The 16,835-nt window shown below is 57.1% G+C and overlaps 1 protein-coding gene across 7 annotated transcripts; it reads right to left on the reverse strand.

Annotated features, from left to right (window-relative positions):
* Positions 1 to 2,113: 2,113 nt before the first annotated feature.
* On the reverse strand, positions 2,114 to 15,516 carry Slc4a3 (solute carrier family 4 member 3). Of its 7 annotated transcripts, none has more exons than XM_059278000.1 (23): positions 15,413 to 15,516; positions 14,255 to 14,398; positions 13,782 to 13,968; positions 12,959 to 13,236; positions 12,731 to 12,846; positions 12,102 to 12,298; positions 10,503 to 10,651; positions 10,221 to 10,401; positions 9,727 to 9,862; positions 9,300 to 9,483; positions 8,844 to 8,943; positions 8,100 to 8,284; positions 7,420 to 7,645; positions 7,059 to 7,277; positions 6,596 to 6,744; positions 6,214 to 6,408; positions 5,771 to 6,001; positions 5,465 to 5,554; positions 4,887 to 5,053; positions 4,026 to 4,279; positions 3,559 to 3,728; positions 3,203 to 3,376; positions 2,114 to 2,385 (listed from the first exon to the last, which is right to left on the reverse strand). In XM_059278000.1, the coding sequence occupies exons 2-23, from the start codon at positions 14,303 to 14,305 to the stop codon at positions 2,308 to 2,310; spliced, it is 3,717 nt and encodes a 1,238-aa protein (XP_059133983.1). In that variant the 5' UTR covers positions 14,306 to 14,398; positions 15,413 to 15,516; the 3' UTR covers positions 2,114 to 2,307. The 7 variants fall into 7 exon arrangements, with proteins under 7 accessions (XP_059133983.1, XP_059133984.1, XP_059133981.1 ...); XM_059278001.1 differs by lacking the exon at positions 15,413 to 15,516 and adding an exon at positions 15,262 to 15,330; XM_059277998.1 differs by lacking the exon at positions 15,413 to 15,516 and adding an exon at positions 15,003 to 15,324.
* Positions 15,517 to 16,835: the final 1,319 nt, after the last annotated feature.

Raw genomic sequence — 16,835 nt, forward strand, 5'->3', positions numbered from 1 at the left:
ATAAAAATGGCTTAAGGAGAGGCTAGAATCTCGAGTGAGAGTCTAATGATCCTTCCCCAGCCCCCTTCTGAGGAAATGTCAACAGTCCGAAGGCCTCTCCTGATGTCTCCTGCTAACAGGCACAGCTTATCATGGTGGCTGTTTTGTTTGGAGGACCATACTTCACAACACCTGTCTTGTAATATCCACCTCTTCCCTGCTCTTAAACTGTGCCATTGGGATGGGGCGCCTCTCTACTGACTCCCCTCTATGCCTTAAAAATATCCTCAAAGGTCCCAAGCCCTTGAGAGGGTATGGCCAAAGGCCCAGTCAAAGAAAGGTCAGCGGACACATGGGGACTACCAAGGCTTTGGGACAAATTCCAAACGTCCTCAAATGGCATTCACTCTAGGCACCCCGCCCCAAGCCTGGATGTAATGAGTCTCATCATGCCCTGTCTCTTACAGAATCAGCCTGGTCACCATTCCTGTCACCCACGGCACCCTTCCTGGTGACGTTTTCGGGTTGTTAGGAAAACGCCATGGGTCTGCTCACGCCCTGCCCAGGCACCCACCACGGAATTCCATCTTCTGTCAGGCCCACCTCAGGCTTGACCTCCTAAACTGCAGCTCATACCCTACAGCTCCAGTCTCCTTTCCATATTAGGTGATATCAGGTGTCCTGGCTGTCTGACTTCTACATTTAGGTTGCTGTCACCTTTTGTTGTGAGGCGTCTGGGTCTCCTCACTTTAGCGGACATCATCGTTTCTCACCTGCTGCTGACCTTGACTAGGACTCATTTCCATGTGAACCCCACTTCTTCTCACTTGCAGCAGAGGGGTCCTGGGAAAAACAGGCTCCTTCCCGAGGTGTATGGAATCCCCACAACAGTAGAGCCAGCCAGCAGCCAATACCCAGAAAGGGCTCCAGGCTGGGAAAAAAAAAAGTGGGTTTTCACATGAAGCCTGTCAGCCAAGCCTGCCTGGAAGAAGGCCACGCCCTCTCTGTGTGTGAAACCCTTGTTTTGCTCCGCGGCAGAGAATTTTGACATTCTACCTTGTCACGGTCCATCTAACGAGGTTTTGTCGTCGTCACAGGGGCTAAAGGAGCCAGTCAAAGGTCCTGACAGCGTCAGAGACCAAGGGTGTGTGGACAACCGGGATGAAATGCTTAAAACGTGATGGCAGCCCAGCACTGCTAGCTCTACTCTGCACTGACTTAGGAACACAACGAACATCCCAACTGTTCTGTGTCCCCTGCCTCAGGCGCTGGCTGTAGGCCTGAACACATGGCAGAAACGGAGAGGTCAAACTATAGGGGTACAGAGCAAGCTCCAGAGGGAAAGGGCCGTGTGAAGCTAAGGGGTCATTACCTGGATGCTTGGAGCTACAGACCTCCAAGAACCTCCCAGAACCCTCTGGAAACTAAGCCTGGGATCAAATCGGATCCGCCAGGTGGCAGCCTTACTCCTGCTCAGTCCACAGACCATGCAGTGTGTAAAAACCACCACCAGAGGGCTACACAAGGTGGGCAGGCTGCATCAGGCTTCTGGTTACCTAGCAACCGTGACGCAACGGGTCCCGTTTCCACCCTCCGCAAGGCCTCCCAGGTTATTTCTGGCAAAACAGACTGTTGCACACGGAGCGGCTTCAGGAATCCTAGAACCGCTTCACTCTTCAACCAGGAGACTCTAAAATGGTCCGTCCGGGAGGCCCCAAACCCTGCGCGCCGTCCCGGCGTCTAGGGGGTTGGGCTGCTATTCCTGCTCCCTAGATGCACAGTTTCCACTCAGCTTTGTAGCCCCACAGGACCAAAGTCACCCTGATTTCCCTAGTGGCTAAGGGGAAGCGATGCCTTCCTGTCCTCTCCGCCTTTCTAATCTGGGGCTAGATTAATGGGCATGTGATCCCCGATCGACCTTGAACCTCCTGCTCTTCTGGCTCTACTCAAGGGAGCTGAGGAGGGAACGGTGAGGCCCACCTTGAACTTTCTGCAGTCTTGAATCTACCCCTCCCCCTCGAGGCCTCTGTCCCTTGCTTCAAACCTCTTCCAGTTTGGATGACCCTGATAATATTTCAGATAGGTAAATGTGGCCTGGGAAGCCACAGGTGGCACCAAGAAAATGAAGCAGACACGAGACAAGGAGTGTGGTATAATGACTTCAAAGCCTGTGCCGTCTAGTCTGTGAAAGTCGAGGGGCCACTGCCCTGGCATGGGCAGTGACTCAGGGCACATCCCTGGGTCCCGAGGAGTGCCTGGCCCTGGTGCTGGGCTCTTAGGGTCTGTGAGTCACCAAGGTGGGGTCTCTGAGGGGCAACATCTTGAGGGTCACACCGGCATGTGCAGCTCATTGTACTCATCCTGGCCATCTTCATCAAAGTTTGGCTCGGCGTCTTCGGAGTCCAGCTGCAGAAGGGAGCACAGGGTTGGGAAAGGCAGGGGGGCATAGATGTCTCCTTCTGTTCCTCACAGCCTCTTCTAAACATCTCATCCCCCTGCTCAGGGACCCCAGCTTGAAGTACTTCCCCGGCCAAAGCCTTCATTACCGGGTCACCCAGAACATCCAAATCACACCAATACATTGGCAACTATGACATAGGATGCTCATTCCTAGGATCACGGCACTTCTGTACCCCATATCTGAGCATTCAAGAATTGCAAAAAACGGAACAGTGAGATGACTCAGCAGATAAAGGCACTTGCCACTAAGTCTGACGACCTAAATTCAATCCCCAGGACCCACATGGTGGAAAGAGAGAACCAACTCCTGAAGGCTGCCCTCTGACCTCAGCACATACACATAAAATACATTTTAAAAAACGAAAGAAAATGAAAGAAAAAATTTAAAGAATAGCAACAAGCTATCCTTTCCTATCGCTGACAGAAACAGGGCTCAGGACTGATGTCTGGGCTATGCCAACCCATACACAGCCCACGGCCAGGTGTTTTCGTTCTACACAGCTGTCCACAGCAGCCCTGTCTTGTTCTTTCCGAAGCCTTACATCAACAGCCTTACCTAGATTCATATTTAAATCTCCCGAAAGTTCTATGACAGCATCTCCGAGCCCATTATACTGGCGAAAACAGCATTTCAGAACAGCCAATAACTTTCCCAAGTTCGCACACCCCAACAGGTAGTCTGGACTTTATAAACTGGAACCTGGGTATCTAAGTCCAGCATCCATCTGCCTTAATCCTGCCACCCCAAGCCATCATCCCTTACCGCCTGCAGCTCCCTGTCCTGGAAGAGCCGGGGCAAAAGGCAACGCCTCAGAGGCACCGTGAGCAAGAGCAGGAAAGGAAAGGCCAGTGAGGCCGCCGTTGACTTGACCACCCAGAGAAGAGCGATGCAGCCCAGCTGGATGCAGGTGAACATGTGCATCCGCCACGTCTTCACCTGGGGTACAGGCTCGGTCTCATTACACGGTGGCCACTCTGCCCCCACCCACACCTATGGGAACGTGGCTCTCCAGGGCCCGGTCATCCTCTCATTCGTCCCTTTCATCTCTAGCTGGGCAGCCCCTCCAGACCCCCTCCCATCATCCTGCATATCCCCAGCTCCATGCATCCGGGCCTGACCTTGGTCACGTACGGCTGCTCAGGATGGTGCTTTGCTGGCATGAAAATGAGCAGCAGACGTTGGGACAATTGGATACCAGACAGTGACGTGACCCCCATGTACAGGAAAATCCCGAAGAGCACAGCCAATGGGATCCGGCGCAGCACAGCCCCCATGACGATAGACAGGCCTGGAGGAGGTGACACAGATCTGCCTCACCCTGTGCCCTGTCCTGCCCGGACAAAGGGCCTGCCTGGTAAGGGAACAAGATGCATCTGACCAATCTGGGCCTCACAAAGAGAGACGGAGCAGGACAAACGGAAAGCAGGGAAGAGCTCCCAGAGTGTCCGCTGGCTGACAGGTTGGAGACCCGAGGGGGAGCTAAGCGTGAGGCTCCTGCAGATTCAGGAGGGTCCAGCCCAGGGTCGTGAGGATTTCAAGCCACCGGGCCCAAGAGAACAAGTCCGTGGGAAGACTCCATGCTCACCCACAAGGCTGGCAATGAGCACGCCGGTGACCCGCTGCTCCCGAACCTCCTGGATCTGGGGCTTGTCGCCAGGCGCGATGGCCGTGCGCATGACCGTCAGCGCGTTGACGTGGGTGACCGAGCGGACCGTGGCAGCCGTCAGCCAGGGCAATCCGAACAACCCGCAGAGGCCGCCCAGGGAGCCGATCAAAAGCAGGTCAAGATGGAAGCCCGAACCCTTGAGTAGCCTCCGTGCCTTCTGGCTGACAATGAGCCTAACGGGAAGAGAGAAGGAGCCAGCTAGCAGCAGGCAGACCTGTAACGCACATGACAGTCACCCAAGGCTTGAGGCGTGGGGGGGGGGGGGGGGAGAGTGGGGGCGCACTGTAGACAACAGCTCTCCCCAGACCTGTCAGCTTCCTCTTTCACGTTCCCAAATTAAAGTTCTCACACTGCGGGAAATCGGAGCCAAATTCTCATGCTGCGAACATTTAAAAGCACCACAAAAGCCAGATGCCAGATCAGACCACGTGATTTGGGGTTTAACCAAAACGAGAAATGTGTGAGCGTTGCTGGGTGAGAGAACCGCCCTGCCAGAATTCTGAGAACCGCCAAGTGCCACCCTGCCAGGGGTGGTAGTGAGAGCGGTACCAGGTCAAACCATCCCGGGAGAACCGTGCCTGGGCCCACATGCCCACGCCTCTTCCTGCCTGTTGCTCTAGCTCCTCCACCCCCTCCTCCTCCTCCTCCTCACTCCTGCCGGATCCCAACAAACACCTCGCAGCCTGCCACGGGGCACCCCTCCACGGATAAGATAGCCCTGCCTTCACCCTGAAACTGAGCCATCCCTCCATCTCCCCTTCCCTCTCCAGGCCCTCTCACGCAGTGATCTGTGTCTCCATGAATATCAGGATGAGGACCAAGAGTGCAGGGACAGCAGCGGCCACCATCATCCACGGCGGGAAGGGGCGGGCGCTGCCCAAGGGTGGGATGAACCACGTGCGCTTATGCGGCGAAGTCACTGAGAGCCCTGTAGGCACCGTCAGCTTCTGCATGGCGGGAAAGAAGACGTGGGAAGGCCAGAGACTGAGGCTTCCCATACAAGAGGTGCACGCTGAAGCTGTTCCTACCACAGAGTCCCCAGAACTCTAGGGAGCTGGTGAAACTCATTTTCGTCACTGCTCCTCCCGGGGCTGGCAGAGGACATAGCAATGGGACTTTCCCCCTAACTCCACAGCTGTGGGGAGACCTGGTACTCGGCACCAGCCCACTTCCAAGTTCCTCCCACTTGGGATCATACACAGTTCAGACACCCTGGATAACCCCCGCTGGGCTGAACATCACAGCAGCCCCCTGATGCGGCCTAACTGCTTGTCACCAGGAGAGTTGGGCTGTAGCCCTGCTCTAGAAGCTGGGGCTGGTGGGGATCTGCAGTGCCCACTCAGGTGGGACACACTCACCTGCGTGTAGGTGTCTGTGATGGAGTAGTCCACCAGGACCATCACCAAGATGGAAATGGGAATGCCGAAGTCCCCAATGATGCGTCGAGCCTGCCAAGGGCGGCCAGAGGATGAGGGTCGGGAGACACGCCCAACCATTTCTGGGGCCAATCTGAGAAGTACCCCAAGATGTCCCTCTAGGTGGCTCTCCCGTGTCCCAGCCACAGCTGGGTGACACTACTGTCTTGTTGGCCGGGAGGGGGCAGGAGGAAGACTCTCAGGAGCTGAGCCTAGCTGGGACACAGGAATCAAGGGAGACAGGGGTACCTTGCCTCCCAGGAAGCGGCTGTTCCTGAACTTGCGCAGGAAGAAGGCGATGAGGAAAGTCCCCAGCATGAGGATGAGGGACAACAGAGCCGTATTGGGCTGATTCCTTGGGCCCGGCGGTCCCTCTGTGGGGGGCAGGGCACTACTATTCAGTTCCAAGCCAGTCTCCAGGGTCCCCTCCAGGGCCCCCTCCGGTGGGTAGAATGGCAGCAGAGGATGCTCTGTGAACACCTGTGTGTGGAGAAGAGGATGCCTCACTCTCCACAGGCAGATGGAAAACCCAGCCCTGGTGTCCCTAACCTACACACACACACACACACACACACACACACACACATGCTCTCAAATGAAACCCCTCTCCCTATACCTTGCTCTCGGCAAGCTCCAGGCCTCCCTAGGGCGCCACCTCCCTATCCCTACCCACCCTCCGAGAACTGCCACACCTTGTAGAGCTTGTGAAAAGTCTCATAGATGAAAATGAGCGAAATGAGGAAAGCGAAGATCTCCTGGGTAAAGGGCGAGATGTAGCGGACCAGGAAGCTGCCCTCTGCAGCCACCAGGGCCAGGACGAAGACCACCAGCCAGAGGCCCACCCACACTCGACCAGTGAGGTATTCCAGGTCCTGAGCTCGGCAGAACTGGAGATAGTAAGGAGGGTGGTTACCGACAGGGGGCCCATCTGCCCCGGAGCTGGTGCCTGTGGGTTGAACAGGGGTGGACTCCAAGAAGGGACAGAGTGCAGAGACCCAGCTCCTGGACACCCGGATGAGGGGCTGACAAGGGTGGGCAGGAGGGGCAGTGCCTGGGGTAGGGAGCAGGCTTCACCTTGAAGAAGGCTTCTTCAAAGACCAACAGAGGTCCGGAGAAGCCCACCACGAGCAGTGGCTGGGCCCCCAGCAGAGAGAAGAGGACCCCAAGCACAGCTGTAGACACGATCAGCTCCGACACGCCCATTAGCCCCTCCGTCTTCTCTCCTGCGGTGGAAAGGGGTCAGGAGGTGGCCGTAGCCTGGCTCTTCCTGTCCAGTCCCTCCCTCATCTAGCTCCCCAGCAAGAGCAGAACAGCTCCCAGAATGACAGACAAGGCCACACTCCCCAGGAGACCACAGCAATCCTGTCCTTGTACCCCTCGTTTTTTAGCCCCCAAAACAAAGAGATCGCTGGGGTTTTCTGATCCAGCAAGGGGTTGCAGCTTCCCTATCCCCTCTGCCCATCACCCCGCTAAGTGATACGAACCACATAGCCTTGCAGGTGACATCTGGCCCCCACAGTGACCCCAGGAGCCTCACCTAGCAGCCCCCCAAAGGTGATGGCAGGGCTGAGGGCTGCAAAGTAGATGAAGAGCACAGCCGCCACACACTGGGAGTGTAGTGCGTCCCGCAGGTCACTGGGGTAGTGTGGGTACCGGCGCTTCACATCCCGCACTAGCCCCCCAAACACTGAGCCTGTCCGCTGCAGGGGATCATCTTCAGAGGTTGCCTCGGAGCCCCCCATCTCCAGGGACAGTTCTGGGGAAGGGAGCAAGACGCGGATGGAACACAGGCCACTCCTTCCTGTCTGGAAGCCCTGGCTGCATCCCCCACAGCATTGCGGGCAGGGGTGGGAAGGACACAAAGGACTCAGAGAGTCAGGACTGGGCCGGGGTCTAACCTTTGCCAGGGGCCACATAGCCCCCCCGGGTGGTCATCTCCACTTTGGTCTGTTCCCGCTCCCGCCGCTTCCTCAGGAGCTCGCGCTGGAAGGCAGCCACGGAGCGTAGTAGGTCACGGCCCTCCACCTCCGATGGGGGTATCACGATGCTGCCATCCAAGAACTCGCTGATGGCACCCAAAAGGTCCTGCCGGTCATCTGCCTGGTAGGCAGCCTCGTGAAACAGCTGGGAAGAGAGTTTGGCTCTCAGGGATGGGCCAAGAGAGCCCAGGAAGAAGATTTCAGAGAGGTGGCATTGGGTCACAGAGGTAGTGTGGGGAAGACAGGCAGCCATATGCACCAGGACAGTCTAGGAGGGAAACTCTAGAACATATCTGACTGGGCAGTGCCCATCTCCTACAGGCTAATGAGCACCTCAGACATCAACTCGGCTAGGAGACCCTCCTATCCGAGGCCAGTCATGGTCAGCACCCCCAACCCTTCAGTCCACATCTCCTACTACATCCAAGGCACTGAGTGTGGGCTGTTCTGTTACCATTCTTTTCCAGGCACAGCCCAGGGTTCTGTTTTCGACCCTGGGCTGACGGCTCGCCAACTCCACTCCCGACGCAGTTAGAAACGGCTAAGGGACAAGCAGGTCCCAGGAGGACAGGCCTCACATCCCAGGTGATCGGACTAACCTTGTCAGACATGAGGGTGGCAATGGAGCGTCCTAACTCGTGATAGTCGGTGCTGGTGTGGCGGGGCCCCAGCATCACAAAGAGGAAGCGGACAGGTACGGGGACCTCGAGCACAGACTCCAAGAGAACAGCCTCGCTGAGCCGCACAAAGGCTGCTGCGGGCTGCTCCAAGAAAGGCACGCAGCCTAGAGGAAGAAGAGGCAGTGATGGACAAGGGGGGAAGAGTCGAGGCAGGCCCTGGAAGGGAGACCCGGGTTCTTCTGTACAGTGGGGCAGCTGGGCATTGCAACTCAGCTCTAAAAGCCCCCTGTCCACCTCCATGTTTATAGTCACCTAACAGTTACCCATAGGGGGGAATTAAGGCTTGCACATAAAGACTGCTTTCTGCCGGGCGGTGGTGGCGCACGCCTTTAATCCCAGCACTCGGGAGGCAGAGCCAGGCGGATCTCTGTGAGTTCGAGGCCAGCCTGGGCTACCAAGTGAGTTCCAGGAAAAGGCGCAAAGCTACACAGAGAAACCAAAAAAAAAAAAAAAAAAAAAAAAAAAAAAAGACTGCTTTCTTCCTACTTCCTACAGCGGTGCTATATTAAACTAGCAGTAGTTCACGGCGGAATGGGATGGGATGGAAGCAGGCAGGAACGGGGAAGAAAGGACTCAACAGTAACTTCCTCCAGAGGTCCAGGGGAACAGACCACAGGAGAGGGCACTCAGCAAACCCCATCCCCGGCACCCAGCCCTCCTTACCCACAAGCACAACAGTAGCCTCAGCGTCTTCGGGGATCTTCTCCAGCAGTTTCAGGCTTTTCCCCCGGTGACCATCTCCTCCGGGCATGTGGAGGGGCTTCTGAGGACGCAGAACTGGAATAGTGCTGGGACCCAGCCTGGAGGCCACGGCAGGCCCTCCCACCCCTTGCCCCAGCCCTAAGTCTGGGCCCTGTTTCCTCTCTCCCCAGCCTCTTAGAAGGGTCCTGCACCCTCCTCGATGCCCTAGCCCACCTCAGCTTTATCAGCTGCATGGCTGCCATGGGTCAGGCACATCACCACACCAAAACCCTGTATTGCCAGCACAGGGAGTCCTTGTGTGTGCCACCCACAGACCCACGGCATGCTCGGCACCGTGCCAGGTATCCGACCTTCCCAATCTCAACTAAACGGGGCATCTTCTAAGTTCCCAGGCCCAAGTTAGACAAGGTCACTGACCTCCTTGGCATCCGGGTCATGTGGCCACAGCGGGGCTGGCTCCCCTGGGTCATCAGCCATGGTGGGTACCGCACCATCAGGGCCATGACTAGGGGTTGGGTGGTGATTGCCCAGGACTGAGTTCACACTGGAGCTGGATGGATTCCGAGGGAAAAAGCTACTGTCCTTGTCATCATTGGGATGGCTAAAGAAGGAGACAAGGTCAGTTGGAGAGGCTTATGTTAGACCGAGGTCACAAGGAGGTGAGACATGAGGGGACCACAGCCTCCAGCCCTTTTCCTTAACGTAAGAGCTTTCTATTGGTTGAGGCTATAGAAAGACAGAAGCGCGTTAAGGACGCATGCTCAGACTGAGACCCTTTCAGAAGAGGCAACGCTCCCAGAAGGACAGCCGAAGCAGACAGAGCCCTCTTCCCAGCGCCTCACACCTGTGTTTCAGGAGCAGAGTCCGTAGGACACTGGCCCGGTCCTCAGGCCGGATCTGGTCAGATACAATCATGGTCTCCACCACAAGGTGAGCGATGCCCGGCAGGGTGGTCTGCTCCAAGTCCAGGAGAGCCGCTCCTAGGACACAATAAGAGGAGGAGCCGTCCTGCCAGACAGGAGACCCACCCCACAGCCTCGCTCCCCAAGGGCAGGCAAATATGCAAACATCAGCTGAGTGCCAGTGTCCTACAGCAGATAACACACTTCACAGGCAGCTGGGGGAGGACATGAAAGCAGAGCAAAAGAGGGGCCAATGGGGGCGAGTCTTGGCTTAGAGTGCAGGTAGCTAGAAGGTCCATTGTGCCCCCAGGTGGAATCCACAGCCCTGCTCCCTCAGAACTCCCAGAGTGGTCCCAGGGAACCGGGCAGCCCAACACAGGCTGAGCTATGGTGGGGAGAGGGTCCCAGTGGCTCAGGCCAGACTGAGGAGCCCTACCCTGGGCAATGGTCCTCCTGAGCTCCAGCAGGCTCCGGAAGGAGAGGGAAGCAACATGGGGTTTCCCCCAGCGCTCCGTCTCCTCCTCCACATCTTCCTCGAACTTGATCCATCGCGCCGTCTCCCGCCAGTGTGGCTCCTGGCTACGGTCCAACATCAGCTCATTCAGCTCCACAAACACCTGCAGTGGGTATCAAGGTGAGGGCCCGGAGGCTGCCAGGGTTAGGGCTGTCAGGAGAGGAAAACTGGATCCCCAAGGCCAACACCCGCAGGCTACTATACTTCATGAGGCCTCCGATCCAACTTCTTTTTCTTCTTCTTCCTGCGCAGGATGGGAGCCAGGCCACTGGGGCTGCCTCTCCCACCCTGTATCCGGGATGGTTTCTTCACTAAGTGTCTCCTCACACCAGGGTTGTCCTCCAGCCGATGGCCTGTGGACAAGGCCCCAAGGATCCATCTCTGGGTCTGACTTACACGGCCCACACGCACCGGGTCCCTGTTGTACCCACCAAGTCCACCCGGTTGTTATGACAGACCACATAATCCAGGTGGCCACTTCCCAGAGCTGGAGACTGACTCTCAGGAAGTGGAAAGACACAGTACAGAGCCACCTTGTACCACGGACCGAGCCACAACTAAAAGCAGATCCCAGCTTATGTCTTCAGCCCCATCCAGACCCTGAAGCCCCTACCACACCCACTGCCCTAGACACCTGGCTCCCCCAAATCTACAACACCCGAATCCCAGCCCCACTAGTACCCATCCAACAGGCTTCTGCACGGCTGCCTGGTCATCCTCCCACTTGCCCTGCCCAGGCGAACAGCTGGGGACAGGCTGGCTGCCCAGTTACTCACAAGCAGCTACCCCTGCCAGGGGGCTCGGGTGGCCCCTCATGGGCTCCCACAGGCCATAGTCTTCAAAGTCCAATACAAACATTTCCAAATCCTCTGAGGCCGGCAAGTCACCAGAGCCGGGAACTGGATTCTTCCCAGGGCCCTGGTCCTCAGTGTCCCTGGGCCCAGGACTCAGAGCCCCATTGGGCTCCATGACCTTGTCCAGCACGCTCGTCATTCCCCTGGTGGCCAAGGCCTCAGCCCCTGATCCTTCCCAGAACCCTGGATGTCCCAAGAGGTGGGAGCCTCCTGCAGGAACAGCCTTTGCCCACACGGAGCTGGAGGTGGTAAGGTTTCCTGCTCCCAATTTTCCTGGTCCCCCAAGTCTATTTCTGCTGCTACCAGCTCCCACCCTGGATCTGTAAATACACCCTCCCTATGACCCCCCCCCCAATCCCGCTGCCATCGGATTGTTCCTGTCCCTGTCCTCAGGCCCTGGCAACTTTCCATGACGTATTAGCTCAAAGCCCTAACTCCCCCCACCTCTGCCCCCGCCCACACCCTGTGAATCTTAGGAGGAGGAGGAGGAGGGGGAGGGAGACCAGTGATGCCCCTAGCCTGGGCACAGAGCCCCATGGGTGATGACAGGTGGCACCAAAGCCAGGCACTGATAAGATGGAAGGAATGTGCCGAGATCACAGCCAGGCCAGGCCAAGGGTGGTAGGAAGGAATAAGGGCAGTGGCAGGCCTGGCCTGGGGAGAAGCAGAGCCTGGTGGTGCGGCTCAGTCCTCAGCCTCCAGGCAGGTGGGTGAAAGTAGAGTTTACAGAGCAGTGAGGTCTCAAGAGAGCTTCCCTCCAAGAGTACATGAGGAAGAGGGCTCTTTTATGCAATAGTGTGACTCAGAGAGCACTCGTGAGTGACACAGAGGGAAACAGCTCTGGAAGAGAGTTAGCTTTGTGAGACGAAGCTCCCTCTGCCACTGAGGCACCGTGCAAAGGACTAAGCCCCAGGTTGGGGGGTGGGGGGACTCTTCAAGGTCCACTCACTCTTCATGTCATCCAGATCTGCAGAACCCAGCATTTGGGCCTCAGCCTCATCAGTGGGCACCCGCTGCTCTGGCCCAGGGTTGCCCAGGGCACTGCCCGGGCACAACCGCTCCCGCAGATCATAGCTGGCTGATGGACTCCAGGGCCGGGTCTTCTCTGTAGAGATTCTGGAAGTCCGGGCTCGGGGGCTGGGAGAGCTAAGGAAGCAACATGAGCCTTAGGTTTGATGGAGAGAGGCAAGGAAGGAGCTGGCTAAGCTAGTGGGTTCCTGTTACTTCCTTGGTCTCAGGAGCCAGAGTGAATACACAGGCCCCCTTTCCCCAACATGCCCATCCTTCCCGCTGCTGGCTCATCTCGTCTACCTGTACCCCTTCCTCTTCACCAACACTTCAGGTCTAGAGGACCCTTGACCTCTGGCTCAACTCTTTCTTTTCTCCTCTCTTGCTCCCTCCCACCTGGAAACCCGGAGACAGATGAAGCTCCCATCCCATTCTTCACTTTCCAGGTCACACCTAGGGACACTATTCAGGGTTAAGAATCAGGTGCCAGGGACTTGGGCCAGCTGCTCTGGACTGCAGTGGGTTCTGCTCCATGAGCGCTAGCTGGGTCCAGGGAGCTGGGACCAGTACCTGCCGGAGCGCTGGGGGCTCTGGTCAGAGTGCAGGCCCACAGAAGGCAGGGCCTTGGTACAGGCAACCTTGTTAGAAAGGCCCGGGCTCTCATCCTCATCACTTCCAATGGAGAACTGTGGACACACATGGACAGACTTACCTCCCAGCGGCCACCTTATCGCGTCCTGCACCGGCTCTGTACCAACCCCTTGGCCAGCCAACCCTCCTTCAATGAGTAGACCCTACCTTTGCTTTCTGTGGGGGCCCCAAGGGTGGAGGTTCCACAGGCTCTGCCTCGGACTCTCCTTCCTCTTCCTCTTCTTCCTCCTCCTCCTCATCTGCTCCAGCTCCCCCCTCCTCCTGGATAGGGGGTGTCCCTTCTGAAGGGGGAGCAGAGGTTTTCTCCTTCTTCCTCTTCCTCCTGGTGTGCCGAGCAGAGGTGGGGGGCAGTCGACGCAGCTTGTGGGGTGGAGGCAGGCGGGCTGAGAGCGGGTGATGGGTGTGGTGGGATGTGTGCCGGTGAACTGGGGGTGCAGGAGAGTTGGTTGAGACCCCTGAAGCAGAGTAGGGCTCCCCCCCTTCCCCACTAAGGAGCACACACCTTATTCTAGCTCAAGGTCTCAAACAAGGGCACCCTAATCCTTCCTCTAGAGCCCCTCCCAACTACTGCGTCCATGCTCCTGTCATTGGTGAGGCCTGGTAGAGTGGGGTCAAGGGTGACAGAGAGGGAGAAGTCGCAGAAGGGAGTAGGGGATGTGACACAGAAGAGAACCAGAAGCTGAGGGAAGACACACCAGGGGATATGGTAGAGCAGAGAGTGAGTGGGGCCAGAGTGGATGATGAAGGTCACAGAGGGAGCCTCAAGCCCATCTCCCCTCCAGCTCCCCTGACGGGTGACACAGGTGATGGTGTGGAAGGCAGGATGATGACTTAACACGGCATGGTGGCCCAGCACAGCGTCCAGCACAGGATGGCGCTGAGTGATCAAGCCGGAGGTGAGCGCAGTAATGGTGGCAATGAAGGTGATGGTGGTGAAGGCTGCCGCACTAGGGGTCCCCAGGCTACCCACACTCAAAGTCCCGCTCGCTGTAGCTGCGGCTAGGCTTCTCAGGGTCCCAGGCCGGGGTCTTGCTGATGAGGTCCCCAAACCTGCTCACAGCCAAGGTCTTGCCCAAGTCATCATCCTCCTCTTCTACGTCTGGACCCAGGGGGGGCTCCTCCAAGGGCACCCGGACCTGCAGGCCAGACAGCCTCTCCTAAGGACCCCTAGTTCGTGAACACCCACCACCACTCCCAACTCCATACTTCAACCTTCCCAACAACCTCACCCTTGCCTGCATCAACATCCCCAAAACACCCTCTGAGGGCTTCCCCAGGCCTTGGGAGCACCAGCTACGGATGCGTGAAGTAGTACCAGACCCCCTCTTCCTCCACACCACCAGTACAACTCCATGCCCGGATCTGGTGGTCCCAGGGTCAGCCAGAGGGCACACCACCCATCCTGCCCCTCCTCCCCCACCCCACCCTCCACGCATCAGTCACCTGGGGTAGGGGGGAGGCGCCCCCGGGCGGTGGGATCACCCCATTAGCCATAGTAGGGCTGAAGACTTAGGAGTCTCTCAATCACTATAGGACCCAAACCCTGGGTGAGAAGAAGGGGGCGCTGCGGAGACCTCTTTGGGAGCCCTGGGGGAGGAAGGCGGGGTCAAGATTCAGGCTAGTGGGCCCCCTCCAGGGAACTACATCCCAGTGTCCAGCCCGCTCTCCCTTCCGAGGCCCAGCCCGGTTCGGGTCAGCCCGATGTCCCCACCCGGCCCGGGGCCCACGCCTCGCCCTTAAGTACCTCGGGGCTCCGGAACCTGCGGGGCCTGGGAGAGCCGCCGCGCCCCATGTCCCTCCCCGCTCGCTCCGGGGCGCGGCTGCCGGGTTCCCGTCCGGCCTCTCGCCGCGCAGAGCCCGGCCGGGTTGGACGCAGGCGCCGGAGCCCGCAGCCCACGGCTCCACCTCCTAGCGCTTGGCTCGATCGGCCAGCCGCCGCCCGGCCGCACAATGGGAGCGGACGAGCCCTGACTTACCCCGCCCGGGCCAGCGCGGACTCCGCGCTCGGGTCCCCGCAGGATCCCACCTGCCCGCAAGACCCCTCTCCAAGCGCCCCACGCATTGCGGGGGGAGGAGGGGCGGGTGCACGGCCCTAAATTCCCACAATCCCTCAAACACACTCCTCCACCTTGCTTTTAGCCACCCCTCCCTTCCCCTCAGGAGCACTGGAGGAGACCCCCTCCGCACATACAAGCCTCTCCAGCCTGGACAGGAGATCACAGACCCCTGGAAGCAATTGCCATCAACACCTCAAGTCTCAGTTCAGCCGATGCCCTTCAAAGGCCTGGCTTCTGGAGCTGGGCACCACCCAACATTTGACCTTGGCACATTATCTACCCATCTGTAGCCAGAGGCAGCTGAAACAGGGGCATTCCAATTGTGCCAACCACTCCAAAATCCTGTGGCTAAGCTTCCACGCCCCCGCCTCCACTTCCCCAGCTGCTGAGGACCTGTCTCACTTTCCAAGGTCAGAGAGCTCTTTGGAAGGAGCACCTAGACCCCTGTGTGTTCTTCTCGGGGTGTCTCTGAAACTGGGCACCTAGCACAACCCATGCCCATAAAAGCCCTGGATAACAGTCGGCTTAAGCCATGCCCCTGTACCTTAGAACAAACGAAAGTGGACAACAGGGGATGACCAGAGGGTCAGCAGAAGGTGGAATAGGCAGGCTCCAGGAGGAGGAGAAACAAATGTCTCCTGGATCTGCAAGAGAAGAGGAAAGGACGAGAGAGGGGCATTGCGTTACCCCTCTGCCCCCTGCCCTGCAGGATCTCAGCACCACCCAAGGAAAGAGATTATACATACAGAGCTTTGTGGGGTGCTGAGGAAAAGTTGTCTTCTGGCTTCCCACTTTGTGCTCAGAGCCCTGTGCTCAGCAGCGCCCCGCCCCCCTCAAATCAAGGCTTGCCCCTGTTTCTTTCCTATTGTGATAAAATACTCCAACAAAAGCAACTTAAAAGAGAACGGGTTTATTCTAGCTTCCTGTTAAGGGTACAATCCTTCATGCTGGGGAAGTCAAGGCCACCGGAGCTTGACGCAGCTGGTCACATCACATCTCCAATCGGGAAACAAAGATGAATGGTTCCCCCTTTCCAGTTTACATAGTTCAGAATCCCCTGGCCGGAGAACGGACCTGCCACAATTAAGATGGGTCTTCCAAGAGCAGGGCACTGTGGTGTGCTGGTATGAGGCTTTCATCTCAGCACTCAGGAGGTTGAGGCAAGTGGATCTGTATGGGTTCAAGGCCTTCAAGGCCAGACTGGTCTACACACCAGTTTCAGGCCAGCCAGAGCTACATAATGAAACCCTGTGTCAAAAAGCAAACAAACCCCAAAAAGTCGGTTTTTCTTTATCAATTAACACAATAAAGAGAATGCCCCAAAGGCATGCCCAGAGGCCCACCTTCTGCTTTCAGATGCTATCAAGGTAACAACACTAACCACCACAGGGAACTATTATTATTATTTCAGCTAAGAACATGGAGATGCAGGAAGCTGTGTTACCCCCACAGAGGGTACGCCTAGGAAGAAGGTTATCCACAAATTTGGGGTAACCAAATCCTTGGCAGATTTAAGGTGACTGAGACATGGCCATTTACTCCAGGTTTCTCATTATCATCCGGTTTACAGGGGGATGAGAACATGAAACAAGGTTGTCAATGCTGGACGTCAGCTGTGCAGAAACAGAACATTCGAATTGCCTTCCAAAAGTCAGCATATGAGGCCCACGTGTTGGTGTTGAATTGTGTCTCTCCACCGCCCTCAAAACTCATATGCAAAAATCTCAACTTCCATGACCTCAGAATGAGCACTTATTTGGAAATAAAGCCACCGCAGTTGTTAAGGCCATACTTGAGTGACATGGGCTCCTTTCTTATCCAGCATGGCATGTCTATAAAAAGGGAAGATTTGGACACAGACACACATAGAAAGAACACCATGTGAAGATTGGCAGTGTGCTGCCACGAGCCAAGGCAATTCCAGAAACAGAGAGAGAGGCCTGGAACAGGTCCTTCCTGAGCATCTT

Source organism: Peromyscus eremicus, chromosome 13, assembly GCF_949786415.1.
Source record: "Peromyscus eremicus chromosome 13, PerEre_H2_v1, whole genome shotgun sequence".
In the NCBI taxonomy this organism is placed as follows: Eukaryota; Metazoa; Chordata; class Mammalia; order Rodentia; family Cricetidae; genus Peromyscus; species Peromyscus eremicus.